The sequence below is a fragment of the Panthera leo genome, chromosome B4 (genome assembly GCF_018350215.1).
Source record: "Panthera leo isolate Ple1 chromosome B4, P.leo_Ple1_pat1.1, whole genome shotgun sequence".
In the NCBI taxonomy this organism is placed as follows: Eukaryota; Metazoa; Chordata; class Mammalia; order Carnivora; family Felidae; genus Panthera; species Panthera leo.
In genome coordinates this window covers 61818192-61842681 of record NC_056685.1, presented here as the reverse complement: position 1 = coordinate 61842681, position 24490 = coordinate 61818192, and the positions used below count along the sequence as shown (strand labels likewise).

At 38.6% G+C, this 24490-nt stretch overlaps 1 protein-coding gene across 1 annotated transcript; it reads right to left on the bottom strand.

The window, feature by feature from the left end:
* Positions 1-16771: 16771 nt before the first annotated feature.
* On the bottom strand, positions 16772-18846 carry LOC122225603 (zinc finger CCCH domain-containing protein 14-like). The gene is given in 5 exon segments (XM_042948454.1): positions 16772-16953; positions 16956-17066; positions 17069-17900; positions 17903-18768; positions 18771-18846. Coding segments are annotated over 5 exon segments (2067 nt in total).
* Between the last annotated feature and the right edge of the window lie 5644 nt (positions 18847-24490).

Genomic DNA, 24490 nt, shown 5'->3' with positions numbered 1-24490 from the left:
AAGGGGATCTATAAAAAGCCTAGGCAAATAAATATTCATAGACTATTTATTTACATGCACATGCGCACAAACACATCCCACATGCGTTCACACAGTATGCATATATGCCATGTATATATGTGTGCATGTGTATAATTTTATGCATAGAGTGAGACATGGCCGTTTAGAAAAAGTTAGCAACGTAGAAACCGAATAGAAAATATTATCCTGATACATTTGGAAATGTCAATGGAGAATGGATTTTAATAGTTTACAAGGGTTTACGGTACATTGCATGGTCTGGTTTGCGCCAACTGACACTGGCTTCTTTTGACCGAGAGCTGGATTTTATTTATATTCTGGTTGGAACCTTTGACTCATATGATCAGACACCCACACAACCCACTTAGCTTTAAAAAAAAACCCACCCGAGTGAAGAAGGTAGCTTGTTTCAGTCTCCTTTGTGGATTGTGGTTAGTGTAACAGGATCATGAACAAAAGGATCACAAAACCACTTGGTTTGGACAGAGAACACTTCAGAGCAGCAGCTGCCTTAAGACCAAAAGGGTTTATAGAGGCAAATTGAGCATATGGTTAGTTAGTGTCCTAGGATGACTCAGGAGAGAAGACTGGACCCACGGGAAAGGTGAAGGGCATTAAAAGAAAGGCATCGTCTTTGGCCATAAACGTACTGTGTGTCAGAGACTTATATATATGGTCCCTTTTATCTGCAGGACAAAGTAGGTTATCTTCTGCTAACAAAAGAGGACACTACAGTTAGGAGAGGTGAATTAATTTGTCCAAGAGTATACAACCTGTGTTTGTTTTATATCACATTATCTCCTTCCTATTCCACAAATGAGCTGAGCATGCTTTTACCACAAGGCCTTTGCTCTTTGCTGTTCCTTCCGCCTACATGGCTCACGCTCTTATTTCACACAGGTTGCTGCTCAACTGTACCTTCTTGGTGAGCTTTCTCTAACCATATTTCATAAGGTATCACCCTTTCCCATTCTTTATCCACTTACTCTTCCTTACTTTTTTCATAGCATTTATTGCTACCTGACATGATGTTAGATATGCACTTATTCATCAGCTTATCATTTGTCTTTCACGATGGAATATAAATCCCATTAGGAGAGGGAACTTGTTTGTACAGTTTACTGCTCTAGCCTCAAGACCTGACATAACATGTGTATTGCACATAGTAAATGATCAATAAATATTTGCTGGTGAATGAATGGTGTACCAAGAAATTAAATAAAATACTTAAAATAATAATTAAATAATAAGCAGAGGAATTAGGGATTTTGTTCCAATTTCAGCCCATTGGGAATTCAATGTTAATCCTTTTCTATGTTAAATCTTTGTTAATGACATATATGAGTCATTTGACCTTCCTGGACTAAAATTATCATGTGTAAGATCCTATCTTAAAGGTTGAGTGGATAGTTGTTGGAGATACCAGTCTCTCTCTCTCTCTCTCTCTCACTTTTTCGTGGTAACTGCACCAGAATATTCTTCAGGGAACTGCCTCTTTCACATTCTTAGAAAATTGATTTCAGTGGATTCTTCCTACCTTTAGTAATGTGGATGTGTCTTGCTTGGCTTAAATCAGTCAGTGAGGACCATGATTCTGGCTGATGTAATTGGGTTAGGGGTGGTCACACATCCTGATACAGGCCAATGAGATAAGGAGAGTTTTTTTGTTTGTTTGTTTGTTTGTTTTTGGTGACTTCTTGGAAGGAAGCAACATTATACTTCTGAAAGAGTTATTAACAGAGATGATCTTTTCTTCTTTTGGGGCATGAACAAGTGATTGGAAAGAGACTAAGCAGGAATATCCTGAATTGTGGCTGGGTTTATTCAACTAATACTGAGTCTATATTATGTGTCATACACTGTTTTAGACACTGAGAATTTAATGGTTAGTGATAGAGACAAGATATTTGTTCCATGGAGATTAATTGTATGGAGGAGACAAAATAAGTAATCAAACAAATAACTTCAGCTAGTGATACATAGTATGAAGAAAATTAAACTGCGTTATATAATGGAGAATATCTTTTATCTGGAGGAACAGGTAGGGCCTCTCTGGAGAGGGTTTTCAGTCATTTATACAAATGCCCCATTTGTGTAAAGTAAACAAATATGACATTTTTGTACTCAATCAATTACATTACTTTGAATGACTTTTATACATAATTAAACATAATTTAATGTAAAATCATCAAATAAAAACTGCAGTATGTATTGTGGTCAATAGCGTTGGCATACTACCATCTTGTATCTTTCAAAATTTGGCAGATTTTATCAAGTATGTCAGAAAATGTCTTCTGTCATCTCATTGACTTGTACTGAGTGAATGTTACCATCTCTAAACCAATCACCTTGTCTGGGGTTATGGACTTTATTAACTGATTTACTCCTACCCATGGACCTGAAGGTAGACTAAATCCTACCAAAGTATCTGTCCAACTGACTGCAGTCAGGGAGGTTGTTAAGTGGTATTATAGAGAAAGTATTATGAGAACAGCCAGACTGAAATAAAAGAGATCATGGAAGCTTCAACTTCTTCTCCCCATCCCATGCTATTAATATATTGATAAACATAACTCTAAGAAAAAGTGACATATTTTCTCAGGTGTCAGAACTCAGAGGAAATTCAAGGCAGAGGCACAATCAGGAGCTGATAACACAGCATTATTAAAGGACACAAGCCCCAGACATGAGATACGGGACAGAAGATTTGGTCTTCAGTCCGTGCAAGGAGGAATCTGACACTAAGCTTCTGCATAGAGCTGGGAGTCTTTCAGTCTCACGTATTTCTGGAAAAAAAGGGCCTAGAATAACTCCACCTACAGACCCAGCAACAGGGAACAACAGAATGCTTGTTACCCACCTGGAAATGTGCACAGAAAACAAAGTCTCTCCTAGCCATCAGTAATCCAGTTTGGAAAATTACTCAGAAGAAGCTAAAATCTTGAGGGTCTTTTGAAGAATAATATTCAAAAGCGTAGTGAAGATTTTCACAACCTAAGGCTTATAGGACTCTCACAGCAGGAGAAGAAAACAGGGAAGATGAGTTCATAATCCAAGCTAAACACATAAGGAAATATACCACTTTGAAGGAACATCACTAAAGTCAGTAAACACCTAAAAAAAAAAAAAAAAAAGCCAGTAACAAAAACAAGCCTGGATTTTCTAGGGAACAGGGCCTGGATATTTATGGCCGGGAGCTGAGGTGAGACTATTGGGAAGCCTGACCAGCATGTAATGAAGTCAGAGTTCCAGAAGCTCGCAGCAACAGCTGGACCAGCCGAAATCAAGCTACCGCAGCAGAATGGCGGACACTCTCGGAGCCAGCAGGCAGCGAGAATTTCCCTACGGCTGGCCAGATTCCTATAGCATCAGAGTCGAGGGCTTATCAATTCTCAAAAGAGCAGAGAGAGGGGAAGCTGAGTCTGAGATACCTGCTCTGAGCCAAAATAACTGAAAATGTGAGATGTCCCCATACAGGGGATCATATGGCTGACAATAATTTGAAGAGTTTCTCAGAACTGGCTCAGGACAGCACTCTCACAGATGGAAATAAACATAGTTCAGAAACAAGATTGCCAAAAAATGGTAAGTCAAGCAATTCCGGCGAATGCTCGTCAACAAGAACAGGATACAAAAACACGTAAATACTAAAAGACTGACAATATTAGAACTGGCAGAGGCAGCTTGCAGAAAAACTCTGTAAGAACATATTTTATATACTACAATTAAGTATACTATTACAATGAAGGGTATACCACAAATACCAAGAATGAACAGAAAGACTTTCAAAACCAAATAGGAACTCTAGGAATAAAATGTATTGTATGTATGTTTCAAGTGACACTTGAAGTTTAGAAGTTAAGAAAAAAAAAAAAAAAAACCAACAGAATACATCCTAAAGCCATTAGAAAAGCATACTTTTATCAGGGGTGGAGAAGGTGATGAGGTAGTTTCGGGAAATCCAGCTGCTTTCTCTCAAGTAAGTCACTTTATAAAGGAGTAGGATGCATATTGTTTTCCTTTACTCTTCATGTTCTCTAATCCAGTTTTACCAGTAATAAAGTTGAATTTTTTTATGTTTATTTATTTATTTTGAGATGGGGAAGAGTGTGAGCGAGAGAGAGGCACAGAGAGAGGGAGAGAAAGAATCCCAAGCAGCCTCTGCAATGTTAGCACAGATCCTGATGTGGGACGCTATCTCATGAACCTCGAGATTATGACCTGAGCAGAAATCAAGAGTCAGAGGCTTAACCAACTGAGCCACCCAGGCACTCCACAAAGCTTGTATTTTTAATCTGACTTTTAGACCTATTTTTTTATTTAATTTTTTGATACACTTTGAATTTATTTTTAATGTCTTATTAGGAAGAATTTTAACCTATAAAAAGTGGCAAGCATAAGGCAATCAATACACATAATACTTTTCATCTAGATTTAGCAATTCTTATCATTTTCTCACATACTTTATGTATACATATGTACATATTAATATAATTACTACTTCTCAGAACCATTTGAGAGTGTTGACAATATCATGAACCATCATTCCTAAATACTTCAGTAAGTGTATGCTGAGAACAAAGATATTATCCTATATAATCACAATACTTTTATTATTGAGTTCAATTATTGACATAATACTGTTACCTAATACACAGTCCATATTCAAATTTTACTAATTGCTCCATAAATGTCTTTTACAGTAATTATTTTTCCTGATCCATCCAATCCAGGATTGACATTGCGTTTCTGTCTTTAGTATCCTTCAAATCTGGAATAGTTCCTCAGCCTTTATTTGGCTTTTGTGACACTGACATTGTTGAAGAATACGATTTAGTTTTTTTACAAATGCCCTCTTAATTTGGGTTATCTGATTATTTTGTCATGATTTAGATTTAGGTTTTGTATTTTTGTCAGGAATACTATAAAGGTGATCAGTCTTTCTCAGCTGACCACATTTGTCCCATTCAAGATGTTAACTTTGATCATTGGTTATGTGATTTTGCCGCAATAAAGGAAGCATTTTTCCTTTTGTAATTGACATGCAATCTTTATTTTGATGGTTTGATCCCATTAAACAACAAACTGATATATTTGTGTAGCTTCTACTGATGATTCTTGACTAAATCAATTATTGCTATATTGGTGGCTAAATGTTTTGTATCTTTTTATCTTAACTGGTTCAGAATCTGGAAGCACAAGGCATCTAATTCTCTCAAGCCCAATGCATGGTACATTAGTCTGGAAACCTCAAGAAACCAACAAAATGGGGTAGAATATAGAGAAAATGTGTCTTGGAGTGGCTTGTGTGGATGGCTTTAAACATAGGCCTTGCCAGTCTTTAAATTTGTGGGCTGTAGCAGTTTATATTGTGGCTGATGTTTACAGGCGTGTGATTGGTTTTTAAAAGCACTGCCAGATTTGGAGGATTAACCCAATTTTTTGTCTGGTATCTTCAAGTGTGGATTCCTATCTGGGTTTAGGAAGAAAAGGGATTCAGTTTAGGGACTGGGATCATTAGGGCCTTCAACTGAGTGAGTAGATTCTCAGGAAGAGATTGAGGTTTCTTCTCGTCAGTCAGAAAAGATTCTTTTGACTCTGGAGAACAAGCTTATTTGTTGACAATGTCAAAATCATTTGGGGAGAAGAGACACCCTTGCAGAGGGAGAACATGCTCACCTCAAAAAAGGTAGTGCTTGCTTTATGGCGTCTCTGCCAGGACTGGGAGGGCATAGAGCCAGAGCAGATACCCCCTGACCTCTACTGTTCATTACTTTTTAAAAAAGTTTTTAATGTTTATTTATTTTTGAGAGAGAGATGGAATGCAAGCAGGAGAGGGGCAGAGAGGGAGGGAGACACAGACTCTGAAGCAAGCTCCAGGCTCTGAGCTGTCAGCACAGGGCTCAAACCCACGGACTGTGAGATTATGACCTGAGCCAAAGAAGGTGGCTTAACTGACTGAGCCACCCAGGTGCCCCTACTGTTCATTACTTTTGGAGTACTGAGCAAAAAGATGTAAAGATGTAATTGTTTTTTTTTTCTTTTAATCTCCCGCCCTTTTTTTCTTGTTTCTCAACTTGTACTAAGAGACAGACCTTCGTAGAAATTTTGGTTCTGCTGCAGAAGGTCACATGTGGTAGAAAGGGAGTTTCAGATGGCCACAGGGAATGTTTATTTGATGTCTAATGATTAAATGCTGAAAAAGCAAGATTTGGGGATAAGAACATGGCCTGGGTTTCTGCTTCTCATTGGAATTCTTAGGGAAACTCCAGGGGCAGCAAGGGTGGGGGCGGGGGGGGGGGCGGTGGCCACACATAAGCTCTTCAAAACTGGTACAGATTGACTGCCACAGCTAAAAACGCTGACTTATCTCTACTGTCATATTGTTTGTCTGCCTTCCTTCTCCAATGTATTATAAAGTTATGAATTACTTATCATAATCTTTTCCTGGTCTCTCAGAGTTACCGAACTCCTAGAGAAGTTCTAGAAGAATCAGCATAGCAAACTCTGTTCCTTCTAGTTTATACAAAAAAAAAAAAAAAAAGCTGGAGACAGTGGAGGTGATATCACCTTAAGGAGAGAATAATTCAGAAAACAATAACTATCCTATGGGGTAGAGTGCCAGGGAGCCCCCAAGAACCCTTCTTGTGAAGATGGCAGGTGTCTGTAGGAAACAAAGACTTAGCCTTATGTTTTCTAGCAGGATGACTGCTGACTAAAAGGACATGGCGGTCTGCGCAACTGCCACAGCAAAAGAGAAGACCCATAAGGAGAGAGGATGGAGTTCCCCCCTCATCCTGCCCAAGCCTCCATGGGGAAGGTGGCTCCACCCTATGTCCACAGGTCCCAATGTAGGGATAGAGAGGATAGGGATTAATACTCTGCAGGCTTGCCAGGAATTGTCACAGTACAGGGGTAAAGGCACACAAAACAGAGGAATATAGACACCTCCATCCAGTGGCCAGATAGAACTTCCAATTATATCTTTCAAGAGGATTACTCATGACAAGAAACCTTTGAGGGACTGGATTCCTCAGCTACCTATACATATAGTATCCACCAGCTGAGCTAGATGAGCAGGGAGTCTTTCACTTACAAAATATTTACCGAGTACCTACTATTTGTCAAGAGCTGTTATTGTCAAAGGGATAGAGTGTAAGAGTAATAAACCAGACAAAGATTGCTTTTCATTCATTGAGAGAGACAGATAATAGTTAAATGCACAGGGGTGCCTGGGTGGCTCAGTCAGTTAAGCTGCCTACTCTTGATTTCAGCTCAGGTCATAATTTCATGGTTCATGAGTTTGAGCCCCAGTTGGGCTCCATGCTGACTGTGCGGAACCTGCTTGGGATTCTTTCTCTCACCCTGTCTCTCTGCCCCTCCCCTGCTCACTCACATGTTTGCACACTCTCTAAATAAATAAATAAATAAACAAACAAACAAACTTAAGAAATAGATAAATGTACAATATATATGAGACAAAAAGTAATTTTTAAAAAAATCAGAGGAGAGTAAACTTGCCTCAACAGGCAATTATATACAATAATGGCTGCCCCTAGATGGCCCATCCCTCATAAGGGTAAGAAAAGAGAAGAAAGGCAAAGAGGATGAAAGAAAATTATACTCTAAAACAAACATTCTGTGGCTCAAAACAGCCTGGAATGGAGGGGAGGGAAAGCTTTATAGGTATTGAATAGAAGAAGGAGATTTTGTACCAAAATAAGACTGAGATCTTAATAAGATTTTTTTAAAAAGTCATTAGATTGCAGTTTTATTTGTCAATTATATCTCGATAAAGCTAGGGAAAAAAGGTCATTGAATTGGACTGACATGAAACATAGGAAACAATTGTAAAGTTTAAGTAGCCTCGTTACCCATTAGGGTAAGATCTGGACAAAGCAAAGATGGTAATGATTGTTGAAAATATGCAGCACCACTCCCTACTTATAGACTGATGAATTGAGATGGATTGATTACGCCTGTGTCCTCAGGAGTCCAACAAGTATCTACTACAATGTTTGACCGGCATAACTCATGTGGTTAAAAGTTGCACTATGTGTGGTTTGGAAAATATTGTTTTGCTATAATAAGCATTTGTTAAGCTTTTTAGAGTTTCGTAGCATAGAGCTGGCCCTTTAATAATTTCATATATCTGATTTGTTCTTTAGACTTCTTTAAAAGGTTTGAGGATTTGATTAATTCAACTTTAGAGATGCAGAACAAATTACCCATTTTGGTGAAATACCCCAGGCAGTAGCTATGTAAAGAACCTCAATTCTACCCAGATATTTAAATAAAGTCATTCTGGCTGGGATTGAATAGTGTAAGGAATAGGGAAATGAGGAAACAAAGCTGTTTTTTTGCTTTTAAAGTTTTTGTGCTTAACATATAAGAGGAGGAAAGAAATTTAACTTTTGACTTTCATTTTTTTTGAGAAATTTACTACTAGACGGGTGCTCATACTCAAATTTGAGAACGTTTTAATTTTTTAAAGTGCATTTATTCTTGAGAAAGAGAGGGAGCATGCACATATGTGTGTACGTGTACGGGGATGGGCAGAGAGAGAGGGAGAGAGAGAATCCCAAGCAAGTTCTGCACCATGATCAGTTCAGAGCCTGTAGATCTCATGAACCATGAGATCATGACCTCAGCTGAAATCAAGTGTCACATGCTTAACTGACTGGGCTAGTCAGGCACCCCTTGAAGACATTTTAATATTGCTGGCACTATACTATTATAATTTATAATAGTAAATAGGGGTAATTTATGTAGTCATATGGACTCATGATGTAACTTCTATTGAGATAAAATGGAGAATGTGGTATTATTTGAAACAGGAGAAAGATCAAGGATTTTTGACCTCTGGTGTAGAGTGGCTTTGTGGATGGCTTAATGTATGCCCTTGTCTGATTCACTTCAGAACAGAGTCAACACTGTATGTCTCAGGTCTCCAGACAGTCCAGAGAGGAACAGTCTTTGGACTTGGAGGAAGACCACACTGGAAGAAGGATGGAAGGAGTACTGCTTGACAAACTGTGAGATCTCTCCCCTAGAGGACCAGTCATAAACAGCAGGCTTGTATGCTTAAGCATAGTAGGTTACAGAACAAAAATGATGGGAGCCCAAAGAAACATGGGAATTATAATAGGAATTCCTGCTCCCATGGAGATTGTGGGAGGGAAGCTTTTGTGTTGTTTTCCACCACACTCTCCCCACTGATTCTTCCCAAGAGTCTCCCTGGCTCCCTCTTCAGACCCACAGGCAGCCAGCATCCTCCTTTCTTCTACAGGGAAACCCTCTAGGTCAAGCTTGGTGAGGAGAAGTTGAGGCTGCCATTGGCTCTGTCTGAGGAGTAGGTAAATCCAATTCAGGCCAAAGGAGTTAAAAGCCTGTTGCAGTCTTGGGTACAAGCTGTGGCCTTCAATTCAGCAGATACCAATACTTTTATTTTCCTCTGATTCAGAATCCAGAGGGGACAGGGACCATCCTTTGCAAACAGCACCAGTGACCTCTGAGAGAGTGAGTGAAAGAGCGAGAGAGAGCATACAGGATGGAGGTTCAGAGCACAAGAGCTGGAGTACTGAGCAGGCAAACAGACAGAGAGGAGGTGCTCAGCACAGTGATACAAGCAGTGCCTGTGGGATTGCAGGTGTCAGGCACTGTGTTGGGGCTTTTCATGTATTGCCTTATTTAACCCTCTCAGAAATCCAATGCAATGTATATTATTATCCCCAAGGAGACCAGTTAGACTTTTGTAGGGGTGAATTGTATGAAAGAAACCCTTCGAAGCCAGTGACCTTGAAAGATTTTTGATTATCGTCCATAATAATCTATTAGAAACTAAAGTGTCCAAAAAACAGTAGTTACCATTACTATCTGCGAAATCTAATCTTTTCTTTTTTGTTTTATTTTAAAACATCTGGTTGAAATAATTAAAATATTTTTAAGAGCCACTAATCATTCATGACATTAATTTGAAAGCAAACAAACAAAAAAGTGTTCTAAGCAAAGCCATGGCACACAGATCTGGGCTCACATCCTGCTTTGATCACCATTAGGTGAATGACCTTTTGCAAGTCACCCCTCAGAGTCTCCAACACTCATCTGTAAAATGGGATTCATCCCTCTGAGTTTGGTCAGTTAAAAAGTAGTGTGCCAGTTCAGCTAGGCTGAAGAAAGCCAAGGGAACCATTAGCGGTCAGAGTAGCTGATTAAAAACCAACCAAAATGAAAGTCATGGTCAAGCCTTTAATCGCTTACTGCAATGGTGAGAGCAAGAGTATAAAACTGGAAAAAGTGCTGACCCTTTCCTATTCCATTCCCCCCCATGGAACAGTGCACCCGTCCAAGGTAGGTGGATAAGCACAGATGAGGGGGGTGTCTCACTGAGGAGGGATCCCTGAACAAAAAGTTCCTGCAGTTTTGTGGACCTAGGGGCCGAAGAGGGGGAGGAGGAGGAGGAGGAGGACAAGAGGAAGGCTGGGAGAGGAAAAGTGCCAAGGACGGATTCAGAGTGGGGAAAAGTGTCCTCAAGTCTTTCCTCCTCTTGGTAAGGAGGCCTCAAGTAGAAATGCCTGAAGAAGGCCTAGGCTGAGAGCCCCACATAAACACGTCTCTAAACGCAGTTGCCACGACTAGAAATACAAAGATGCATAAGAGCAGAGGGGCCCAGGGTCTTCCTTGCCTGCACTTCTTTCCAGAGACGCAATGTACTCTGCGACTAACTCTGGTGTGGAGAGAGCAACTTTTCCCAGTGAGGTCGGCCAGGTAAAGTCTTTGTAATTACTTATGGTTGGGCCTGAATAGCATGCATGGGATTTTGGCCAGGAGCTGGACTCCTTATAGTATGTAAGAAGGAAGGAAATCTGTATCCAGCAAAAATACCGACTCAGTAGGATTACTGTGATAATTAAATTAAAGGAACTGAAAATAAGTTAGTGCTGGTAATAGTTCCTGGCACATAGTTATCGCTATATATATTCTTTGAGTTAAGCCCCCAAAAGAGCAAGAGTTCAATAAATATTAGCTATTTTGCAATTATCCTGAATCTGACCAAATCCTGTCTACTCTGATCCAAGCCATCCATGGATGATTGCAATCAGAATGGGAAATATATATGAATATTTACCAGGAGAGGGGCACTTGGGTGGCTCAATTGGTTGAACATCCAACTCTTGATTTTGGTTCAGTTCATCCTCTCTGGGTCATGGAATCGAGTCTCACATAGGGCTCCACACTGGGCATGGAGCCTACTTGGATTTTTCTCTCTCCCTCCACTGCTCTCTCTCTCTCTCTCTCAAAAAAAAAAAAAAAAAAAGAAAAGAAAAGAAAAGAAAGGAAACCCAAGAAAAAAGAAAGGTGATTTTTCCCCGTTGAAATTCAATAATATTCTCAATAATGAAGGAATAATAGAGTTAGAATGTCATCATTTTGCCATCCCCAATAATTAGTCATTGATCATCAACAGCTGCTAAAATCAAAAAAACAAAGAAAAACAGAACTCCTATAACTCCTGAAGGAGGAACATATCACCACCTAGGTTGCCAAAGAAATTGAAAGTGCATCTGATGGAACACCTAGAGCTAATAATCAATTTATAGGACAGGCAGAGGAAAAGAAATATGTTCACTGACATCATGGGGATGCAATACAAAATCTGGACTGTGGGAACCCCATAGGACAGTCTGGTTTCTTCAGTACAAAATTTAGAGGTCAGTGATCCAGTGGAAGAGACTTAAAAGACAAAATAACGGCTCATGTTATGTGGTTCTTATTTGGACACTTGTACAAACAACTGTAACAAAGAAAAAGTGCATTTATGATATCAAAGCACACATATGCACTACACCCACGTTTCAGCAACCCAGACATAGCATTTTACTTTGCCCAGTCAGTAACCCCAAAATATAACATCATTCTGACCTCTATCGCCATAGATTTGTTTTGCCTCTTCTTGAACTTTTGAATGATGCAGTATGCACTCTTATGTGTACAGTTTCTTTGCTTAATGTTATGTCTGTGGGATTTAACCATATTGTTGCCAGGAAGCAGTTCAGTTTAAAAGATATATTTTTTAAAGGAGCTTAAATATAAGGTGTTGTTCACTATGGGAATGATTTATTTAGCATGAAAAAAAAGCACTCAGCATCACCTGAAACTACTATAACATTGTGTGTCGACTATACTTCAATTTAAAAAAGTAAAAACAAACAAACAAAAAAGAGAAAGTCTATATAACAAAAAGCATTCAGTGCATATACAAAATAATTTATAAGACTCAGTCTTTATGAGAACCAATTAGTGTAGTTGTCATAGGTAAAGTTTATGAAAACTAAAAAATTTGAGCTGGATCTTTGAAGAAGTTTAAATCCTAAATAACATAAGAAAAGGGTAATCAAGATGAGAGAATAGTGAATAAACGCTTCAAAAAGTTTTGGAAAAGTGATTAAATCAAAATAGCTGGAGTTAATAGCTGGAGGTGGGGGTTGGTATTTGTGAGATTTTCTCCAAGCTCTATTGAGGTACAATGTACATAAAATAAATGTATATATCTAAGGTGCTACAATTTTGTTTTTAAATATATGTTATATACCTGTGAAACAATCACTACAGTAGAGATAATGAAAATATCTACCATGATCGAAAGTTTCATAGGCCCCACTGCAATTCCTTACTCATATTCTTTCCCCATCTTGCATGCCTCATGAGCATGATTACTTTCAGATGCATACATTTTGCTGCATATATCAATTGTTTATTCATTTGTATTAGTGATGTCATATTATATTTGTTTTTCTCTGTCCTCAAGGTCCATCCATGTTGTCAGAACATGTCACAACATGTTACATCTTCTTTATTCATCTATTGACAAACACTTAACTTGTTTCCTTTACTTTGCTATTATGAATAATGCTGCAATAAACACAGAAGTCCATTTATCTCTTCAATGTGCTGTTTTCATTTCCTTTGGATATACACCAAGAAGTAGAATTTCTGGATCATATGGTAGTCCTATTGTTAATTTTTAAAGTAAACTCCATATTGTTTTCCATAGTGAGTGAACCAATTTGCATTCCCACAGAGTGCGCAAGGGTTCCTTTTTCTTCACATTCTCCCGAACACTTTTCATCTCTCATCTTTGTGATGGCAGCTATTTTCACAGGTATAGGGTAATATCTTATTGTGATTTTGATTTACATTTCCCTAATGATTAGTAATGCTGGCTCATTTTAAAATCAGATTTTTTTTTGATTCTTATTGAGTTGCATCAATTCCTTATATATTTTGGATATTAACCCCTTATTTGATATATGCAAATATTTTCTTCTATCCCCAAAATTACCTTTTCATTTTTTTGATTGAATCTTTTACTCTGTGTAAGCTTTTTAGTTAGATGGAGATGCATTTGTTGAACTATGAATGACAAGAAATCCATACACAAATAAAAGTTCAGATGAAACTGATCATTTAAATGAAGACAGTTGTTAGTGGCATTTTTTTTTATGTGTTATTCAATTAAGATAGGGTACTATTTTTGTGGAGCTTCCTTTTTAAAACATGGGTCCCTTTAATCAAACTCCTCCTTTGATGGATATTTATGTATTTAATTTTACTTCTCTTTTACCAGTACTTATAAGAAGAAAAAAATTAAAACTTTCTTTTTGATGAATATATAAGACCATTTTCAGTATGAATTAATAATTATAAGAATTATTAACATGACACTAAGCAGTTATGAAATAATTAAAATGCACAGATTACACTTTTTCATGGCTCATACCATTGAATGAAACTCACTCCAAGTAAATACACTGCACAGACAAGGATATTAAGAAACTCTGACAGAACTCTGATAATACTCATAAGTCAAATGGGAAGTCTCTGCTTCAGTTTGATTGCTTAACATGTTCCTCTCCTCTGTCAGTGTGTTTGTTTCAAAATAACTTTTAAAAAGTTTCACAGATTCTAGGAGTATCTGGGTGGCTTAGTCGGTTAAGCGCCTGACTTGTGACCTTGGTTCCGGTCATGATCTCGTAGTTTGTGGGATTGAGCCTGCATTGGGCTCTGCACTGGCAGTGTGGGGACTGCTTGGGATTCTCTGGATTCTCTCTCTCCCTCTCTCTGCCCCTCTCCAACTCACGTCTCACTCACTCCCAAAATGAATAAATAAACATTAAAAAAAAAGGTTTCACAGATTCTGACAAAACTTGGAATATTCCAAAATTTACCCATAATTTTAAGTTCGATTTCTGGTTCAGTCTGCCACTTAAAAGAGAAATGTTTTTGGATTTAGTTTTTCAAATGGAGATAATTATTAACATTTTGAAAGAGATTTCAATAAAGTCAGTAGCTATATAGAAGTTGGAGAGACATGCATTCTGTGCAATGCCAAGTAAATAATTTGTGGCATTATCAGTATTTCAGATAACATTTCAGGTTTTCTTCTGCCCAAATTAGACATTGTCTTTCATCTTGCTGACCAACTTCTATCCACTATTAACTAATCACTTTGTTAGCCACCTGACAACTTTAAAAAAAATTGACCAAGTGTGGTAAACTTCCCAGAGTTGTCAAATGTTATGTGACTCATTCTATTTTCTTGATTTAAAATTGCAGTCAATACAATATGTTTAATGCTTATCATTTATATTTTTGAAGACATTTTGATTGAATTTGATATATGAATAGAGTGACTAGATTATAAAAGTGAATATCATCAAAAAATAGATCATTCTACAAATACTACCTATTACATACATTAGCCTTAGGCAAAAATCATTAACAGTGAACATCAAAAAACAACTTATTATGATTCAAAAGGCTTCTGCGATGCAGATTAGTCTTGGCATCACAGAAGTTCAGAATTTAAAAAGACCTCAAAGAAGACCTTGTAAAATCATACCTGTGATCTTTGGAGTCTTTGCAGTACATCCCTGACAAACCCAGCTTGGATTGAATGTCATCAATGACTTTTAACTCACTTCTTTTAAAGCAGTCCATTCTGTCTTTAGCTAGTTTTGAACTAACATCGATTCCAAATCAGTTTCTCTGTAGCTTTCTCACACTGATTTCACTTCTCCACCAGGATTACACAGAACTAGTCTCAAGCCTTTTCCACAGGAAAATCCTTTTCGTGTATTAAGAAAGCAGTATGCTCTCTGAGAATTCTCTTTGTAAGAGAAAACACTCCTAGTTCTTTCAATTGTTCCCACTTGCCATGGTTTCCCCATTCTGGTTGCTGTCTCTTGAATGTGCTGAAATCTTTTGAGAAGAGAAAATTTATTATGTAAACTTACAGATAATGGTCAAACATTTGTTGATAAGTAAATAAATAAATTAATAAATGAAATGTATTGCTGAGGAAAGCTGAAATATAAAATAAAGCATATAACTTGGTCTATGTATTGAATATTACTACTAATTTCAGAAAAAAACAAATCTGTTTTTCAATTTTTTTTCACTTAGTGTCTGGGTAGATATATGGGAAGCTGAACAAATATTCATCTTACTCAACATACATATTATAAAGTTATAGTTTCTAACTGCCCTCAAAATTCAAACTGGCTTCTTGACTTAGCACCTATTTGGATTCTTACAAGCCAAAAATCGATGAAAATTTTCAAAATGAATAAATTTTTATAGTCGTATTTCAAACTTATCAACTCCTCTTCAAAAGTTAGTGTACAAGTAAGGCTTTTTGTTGTGATGTTAATGTGCTCTTCCAGCAGAAACGTAGTGCTTTGTGATTCAAAAATTATTAGATCCTTTCCATTCCAAATCATTTCCACACTCTGTCTGAATATCGATGAAAGAAAAATCGCTGACTCTCTGGAGCAGTGCTGTTCAATAGAACTTTCCACAATGATATAATGTTTGATATTTGCCCATCTAACATGGTAGTCACTAGCTACAGGTGGCTACTGAGCACTTGAAGTGAGGCTAGTGTAACAGAGGAACTGAATTGTTTTTTTATTTATCTTTAATTATCTTTAATTATTGAAATGTAAATAATTATATGTGGCTAGTAGCTGCCAAACTGGAACAGCTCTAGCTGATGGACCCTCAGATACCCTTGCCTCTTAGTCACTGTGTTCTGAGACATATTAGCTTTGTTTAGATTTTTTTCTTCCCAAATGTGTTTTTTCCCCAAATTGCTGTCACTGCATAAAAAAACAATTTTCGTTATAATATAGGCATTAAAGGCCATGACATTTAAATAGTTTTTAAAAAACTAATGGCCTTTGCTTATTTCTCATGCATTTTCCAGTTTTATTTTATAATGTTTCCTTCAATACTAAAAATAAAACCCTTACATCTAGGATATGGCTGTAAGTTGATAAGTAGTAAAGGGGGTATTTTCAAGGGTGGCAGAGGAAAAAGGGAAGAGAAGGAATTACTTATTTTTCAAAGTTAAAAGGTCACACATGTAATAAAGATTGGCTTGAGTTTTAAAACCATGGTCTTTTTTTTTTTTTTTTTTTACAAACAAGCCTCAAATGTTTTAATGGAATTTAGCTTTTCCTTTAAACTGTCTTTTCACAGTCAAAACAACAAAAAACACCCAATGTTAAAACCACTTAATAAACTTACAAACTAGAAAAATTAGACACTTCAGATAGGCAATAAACTTCATATTATGAAAGCAATATATATTCCAAGTTTCAAAGGTTTGACAAGTTCTGCAGAGTATCTTTCATCAGTAGATGGAAACTTTCAAACTCCACAACCTTCTCCCAAGTAGCACTGAGTGTCATTCACTGGTTTGAGGTCGAATCCATTTCAAGGCATGTCGCGGCGGTACAGTGATGGTGGGATGATAAAATGCGCAGTCAGGTCTGGGACATTGAGTGTTAAATCTGCAGTGTTTTGGATGATAGAAGGGACATTCCATTTTCTTACAAGCAGGGAAATAACGGCACAGCTGACTATGAGAGGTGGTGCTGGTGTTGTAACTGGTTTTAGAGGCAGTACTGGAATTCTTCTACTCATATGAGTGAAGGGACAATCTGGTTTAGTACATTTTGTATCATATTTACAATTTGGATAAACAAACACTTCTCAGCAAATTTACAATTGGGGAAGGCTTTGCAAGGTGAAACAGGATGATGGTAAGCACACTCATCCCCATTTTTACAGGCAGGCCAGTACTTGCAACGCTCCAGAAGTTTTTCTGCTTTCTGGGCCACACTCAGTTCACTCATCTCAGCATTTGCAAAGCTACCATTTGGGTCATCAAGCTGCCTGCTCATCAACTGCAACTGCTGTGGGTGGAGGAGACCTTTGAGTCCCTTGCTTGAGGCTGCAGTTTGGTTTACAGGTTTCATTCCTTCAAAGCACATGTCCTCCTCTTGATCTGACATGTATCCTGGGGGGCTGGGGACACCATCCAGCATCACTATAAGCTTGGGACTTGCAGGTTTATCTAGTTGTACAAGATCTCGTGTCTGCATAAGGTGTCCTGAAAGTACCCGAAGGGTATCCGCAGTCTTCATCCCCAACTCCTGGTTTGGTGCCACTACTATTTCCTCAGACAGCTTTGGCTTCTTCAGAATAAATGATCTTGTGTCTGCATGGACCATGGATTCCATGTCATAGTAATCTTGACTGATCTGCAGAGTTTCTGCCATTACTTGGTCGACTTGTAGTCGGGATAACAACTGCCTCTGTGGAGCTCCTTGACTTTTTTCTCTATTATCTCCTTTTGTTTCCTCTTCTTTAATGGGAGGACTTATCCTGGGGGTCCTGCTTTGCGCCTGGACCATTTCTGCCAGCAATTCTTCTTGAGAAGTTCGAGTTCTGGGAGCAACTGGAAGTATCTGTTTCTGTGAGATTGTAGAATAGTTAGTTGTTTTTCTTACAGATTCTTGAGCTTCAGATATATAGCCTTCAAAATTAGATTCTTGTTAGCTTGTTTAGAAGGTGGAAGTGAAGGTCTCCTTTCAGGCTTTGCTGGCACTGACACACTGCTGGAGATGCTTCCTGTATGAGACCCACAATCATCATCTTCCTCCTCCTCTTCTCCACCATGATTGAATTTTTTTACTTTAACAACTGAACTTACCACAGGCAACTTTCTCCTCCAAAAGTTTTCTTCCTCAATACTCATTTTTTCTGAGTTGTTTCTGAAGAAGGGACTAGAAGTCTCTTCTAAGCTGTTAATCACTTCCTGTTCACACAAACGTCCTGTTTCATATACCCGGCTGTTCTGTATATCAGGTTGCTTGGCAGCATGAATACTGTTTTGTTGCTGCTGAAATTGCAACCTGTTTAAATGAGCACCACTATTTGCATTTCGACTTGCAGGTGGTGGATCAATTTCAATAGAAGGGCGAGAAGAATCATACATAAGTGTCACTGTCGGTTTTTTCTGAGATAAGGGATTCTCCTGCACAAAATTGAGATCATCTGGTTCTGGCTTAATATCAATCACATTTTCAGAGGGTGCTGGCTCCCTCAGAGGCTTCACAGTTGACATTAAACGGGTTGCAGCTCCATCATCATAAGTCTGTCTAACATTAGTGGTTTTCTGCTCCTGTGAACTAGTAGAAACCCTGGAATCTCTTTTCTCAGGCCTTGTGCTAGCAACTGCGAGGGGTGGCACTGCAGCTTCAGGCCTTCTCTTGTCTCCCCGACCGAAACTGCTCTTGTTTGAAGACACGTTATTATCAAAGATGTTGGTGTCAGAAGACTTGAGACTGGAGGGATCAGTTGTAACAGAACGAAGTTTATCTAATACACCATGAAGCTAACATAAACTCCTAATTCTTGCAATTTCCCCTTAATGGCACTCCGGATCTTGTGGCTAATCTCGGCGCCCATCTCCATGGCTCCACGGCGGGTGGCGGGCTCAGCCATGCGCGGCTCTTCACTTACCAAGAGACCCGCGCCGGCTCCCGGCCTGCAGCTCCGCCGCCGCCTAAAACCATGGTCTTAAAACAACAACAAACAGTTGGAATATCTCAGATATCAAGTCTTGGGATATAAGGAATATTTGCCATTGGTTCGAGGTTGACTTATGCTACTTTTTAAATAAACACTTAGCGTATAAAATACTGAACAGAGTAGAGCAATGGGAATTTTTTAGCTCTCTTTTGAATGTTCCAAGGACAACTGCAAAGACTTTTTCTAACATATCACACACAATTTCTTTTTAAAACCCTAAAAATCTCACTTTAGAGATGTTGTAAGGAGTGTCTCTTGGTAGTTCTGGGCATTTTCAAAGTCTTGCTGCTGTTCCTGGTGAAATAAATTGTTCAGATGGTTTCCTGATAGGTAACTTAACTTTAGATATTAGTAAACAATAATCAGAAAGGGAGTGGGAAGTCAAAGGGCTAACGTTCAGTTGCTTGAAGACTTCACTATCACAAAAACACTTCCTACTCCCAATCTCTAGATCTTGGTTTATATTATTTCTTCTTCAAAAGAGGTCTATCATATCATTCAAAGTCAAGCTCAAATGTCACCACCTGTAAGAATCCTTCTCTGATCATACGAATTAAAACAATCTTGTTCTCCTCATCTCTGTAGTGCTTTGATCATATTATTCATGACTCCACATACCATATTCGTTACAAGTCATCTTCTCTAGTAGTCTGAGAGGTCATTAATACAGGGCTTACATCTTAAGTCTCTTTGTACCAATTCCCAGTACTTAGTGCATGTTAATGATCTGAAGCCATTCTCATTTTTAAAATGGGAATGATCAGCCACCCACTTCACATATTGTTCTGGATACTGTTGCTGCATAACAAAATATCCCAGAACCTAGCAGTTTAAAACAATGATTTTACTGTGCTCATGACTTGTGGGTTAGGAATTTAGACAGGGTTCATCTGGGTAAGCTCTTATTTGGAATCACTTATGCAGGTATATGTTGGTTGGGGCTTCTGTCATCTTAAAAAAGCTCAGTTGGGCTGGATGTCCAAGATGGCTCACTCTTACAGGACTGGCAGTTGACCAGAGCACCAATATGTGGCCTCTTCAGGGTGGAGCTGGGAGTGTAATCAGCTTTCTTATATGAAAGTTTAGGGTTCCAAGTGCAAGGTTTAACCAAACAAAATGGAAGCTGCATTGTCTTCTGTGACCTGGCCTTGAAAGTTTATTGTGTTACTTCTGTTATAATGTATCACTATAAGTGTCCACAAGTCACCCAGATTCAAAGGAAGGGTAATTAGACTATACCCCTTGATGGGTACAGCAAGGTCACATTGCAGAAGAACAAATGAGATGGGAGATATTGTTGTGACAATATTTAGAAAATACAATCTGCCACATACAAATAATAATGTGAAAACACGCTCGACCCCAGAGACTTATGGCCATTTTCATTCATATTGTACCTTCTTCTTTTTTTTTTTAATCATATCACCTTCTGAACTTTGACCTATTCAGTTCTTTTTTAAAAAATTTTTAATGTTTATTTATTTATGAGAGAGAGAGAGACTGAGTGCAAATGGGGGAGGGGCAGAGAGAGAGGGAGACACAGAATCCAAAACAGGCTCCAGGCTCTGAGCTGTTAGCACAGAGACTGACATGGGGCTTGAACTCAAGAAATGCGAGATCAGGACATGAGTTGAAATCAGACACTTAACCGACTGAGCCACCCAGGTGCCCCTAACCTATTCAGTTCTATGCCAGGCCTGACACTTACCCAATGAGTCACGCTCAAGGTCTATGGCATAATATACTAATATGCAGAGAGTGGGCAATAATGCTCAGAACTTTGAGCTTATCTGTCCTGCTGTTCCATCCTTCTTTCTTTCTTATCTTTTTACTACTTTTACTTGTTCTGTCAACCTTTTATAGAGCTGGTTCTATATGCTCTATTCCTCTTTATTGGCGTTCTCAGAGTATCTTCATCTTCTCGTCTCTGAAGCAAGGGATTATTGGTGAATAGAAATATTTCATCCATTGTAGCAGAAGGTTAATTTTAATCCTTCAGTGTCCACACTGGTCCTTGGAAAGAATCATTATCTTAGCCCAAAATTCCTTAAATGAGATTTTGTTTTTAGGTCAATGAAAAAAGAGAGCAAGAGAGTGCCTCTTTTTGCTGGGGATGCAGGTCAATCCAAATAAAAGTACCTCATGCAGTAGATTCTGAGGTAATATTTGTTATATATATAAACATAACCAACATTCACCTGGTGCTCACCACGTACCAGATAGACACCACTTAGTGGATGCAACGAAGTGTGAAGATCCAGTCATCAAGCTAGCTGAGAAGACATCTCTTAATCAAAGAAGTAGACAACTAAGAAAACAGTTATGTTCTGTAAGGTCCAACGTTAGTGGTACAACCATAAATTATAATCTTGGGGAAAGTGGACAGAACTGGCATTCTTAGGATACCTTCTGTGTGCTAGTGGTTGAGTCCTGATTTCACTGAATCTTCATAACAGGGCCACAGGAAAGAAACAATGCAGGGAGCTGATGAAGCAGAGAGGGGCATAAAGAACCCAAAGCTATGCACTTTGCAAGTGGACGAACCAGAACAAACTTCAGCAGCCAATATCAATGTCAACTTTCTTTCCTGGCTGTGACCCATATCCTCAGGATAGCAAGACTCTCTTTCCTCTTCTGAGATCTCTTTCAGCTTAGTCTTAGATGCTGTTACATGACTGGGGATAATTAATAGGCAAGTCTGTGATGTTGATTGAATCTTTTCTAAGAGACTTTCTCATGCCCAAACTGATCAAGGTTCAATTTTTCCAATGGCCACTGGAGGGCTCCCCACTGTAAGCTTTATAGACCATCACCAGGTATTACTTAAACACAATTTTTTGTTGTTCTCTCTGATGTTTGATTAATTCCAGGCCTTTGGGAGTCGGTGAGTGACTATGTCACTCTTAAAAATGAGGGATGAATAACATTTTGCTGGATCCATATTGAGTTAACTTTGGGCAGAGGTCATCTAAGGATCTTGCCACATGGTTCTTTATGTACTTCTGAGGCCAGGCCACCTACATTTTGCTTCTTAAGTCCCAAGCCTGCATTGTATTCAAACAATCACCTGCAGTCCTCACCTACAGCACTGCATCTATGTTATGCCTTCTTTGTCGATGACCAGCTTCTCACTGTCTTCCATGTTGGACTCTGCCCTGGGGGCTAAGGCCTCAGCCAGGGCAAAGATGTAATTTGTTCACTGCTGGAGCCTTAGGATATTTTTCCATCTGGGCCTCCAGGCCCTTTGCCCCTGTGCTATCTTAAAGCAAGGGGAGGCCTATAAGAAGGGACCAAGGAGGTTCTAGTTTGCTGTCAAACAAAATGCATTCTCTCCTCTCTACAACTTTACCCTGCTGGTTGATATATCACCCTGCCTGATGCATTTACAGTTTAAAATACAGAGAGAGAATGTAATGTTGAGTTCAGTGAAATGTGTTCTGATGGCAGAATTTCATATCACAACAAGATGAAATTTTTCAGCAAAGACTCAGAGCCCTCTAAAATACACCAGAACAAATGACAGACTGTGGTGTTGGCTGTTCATGGATACTTCAACTTTTGGATAATGATTTTAGAGGACCTATCCTGCTAGAAAGGTGTTTGGAAAGTAAAGTGGGACTTGAAATAGGGTCTTCTCAGTGAAAAACACTGCCAGTGTTTAAACAAGAATTATTTCATTCAAAAGCAAATCACTCCAACTTGAGTGATTTTCAACAGAAGAAATCAGGAGAGGGTAATGTCCTTCACGAGAGACTTAGGTAGACACAAGAACTAGTTAGTTATGTGCCTCCCTATTGTGTAAATCAACAACAGCAGAATTGAGAATGATGGAATATCATGTTCATTATTATGTTTCAAGACCAAAGCTCTCTAAGTTGACCAACAAAATGCAAATTGTCTACTCATTTGGAGGCAATTGGTCTCCTTAACCATTTGGTACACCCATGAGTTGAAGTCATTGTTTTCATTTTAGAGCTGGAAGGACCAAAGCATATGGCAGGCAAGCAATTGCCTCAGGTCAGCCAAGATGTGGTTATGGTAATGGCAGTGGCTTAGTTCATGTTTTCTGCTCATGTGCACTAATGTTAAGTAACTAGGTCCCACTGATACTGTAGTCTTCATCCTTACCTCCTCCAGCAATGGCTTTAGATGCCTAAGACTTTTGGCAAGAGATCTATCTTTACAGGAAAGATTAGATAGTAATCTTTCCAAAGAAGCCCCCTACCCAAGCTGTTTGATGTTCTGAATCACAAAAGTTAGAGACCAGACCAGTAATCAAAACCTGAGAGTAGAGCAGACACTCCTACTGGCTCAGGTTTGACTAGTCCAGTCAGAAGTCAAGTGAATACCCACCAACCCATAAGCCTCACAGCAATTTTCTGCCCTACTGGGGGAAGGCAGCAGTGTCTATGTGGTTTGATTCTGATGACATTAAATTGCCAACACTGATCTCTGCAGCTTTTATCTCAGAAAACTCCATCCTCAGAAGTCCATGGTCAGCATTTCCACCCATGGCCTGGATTCTGGGATTCTGATTGGGTGGTATGTAGAGTAAGTCCTACCTTGGCTAGATCCTGTCTACTGCCTGAGCCATCATCATGGCTAAATAACTCTAGATAGGAAGTCCTTTAAGACATGGGCTGCTAAGTGCCAAGAATACTGCCCTTGCACCACTTAGTATTAATTATTTAATTGGCTAAGAGAGGAAATAGATATGTAATACCCAGAAGGATTTAGCCTTATCCTAGGTTCAATTTGAGCTAATCATCAGTCTTTCTGGGAAATGCCTATGTGGGTTTTTCTCAGTAAGTGCAGTCAGCAAGTCTGAACAAAACCTTCCTATGCTGCCTGACACAGCTATGTTTAGACTCATATCCTCCAACACTGTATGACCAAGAGGGCCTTTGAGGTGCTCTGGGCCAAGTGATATTGTCTCAATGGCAAACATATGCCTTTATGAAAGAAAATAGACATTTACCAGATGGATATGAGTCTGAAAGAATTGGGTACTCCATCTTGAACTTGAAGAAACTAAGCATGGATGTACACTTCTCAACCATCACGGATGCGGAGTAAGGGAAACATTTTTAAATGGAAATATAAGCGAAATTGTTAAGAGGAGCTATCTTTATACAAAACCTATACACACTTAGACACTTGTAGAATAGTTTTTGTTGGTTTTTTGGCACTACTTTACCATAGCATGACTGGATAGTTTGCTGGATACAGAGGCTGGAATGGCATAGAAGACCAGAATAACACCAAAGAGCTTCTCAAAACATTGTGTATGAGATCCCAGGGTTTAGAGATAGACATTATTATGATCATTTGAAGTATTCATTCTTTTAGAATCATGTGCAAATAAATGTTACTGTGAGCCCAAGATCTAAAGTCTGGAGCAGTGCTATTGCCAGTTCGATTAAAAATAGGCACCAGGTAAGATAAATAAGTTTGTGAATTATATGGTGTCCTTTGCATTTCCATTAGAGGGCATTCTTGCTTCACAAATTTCTGGATTTTCTTGTCA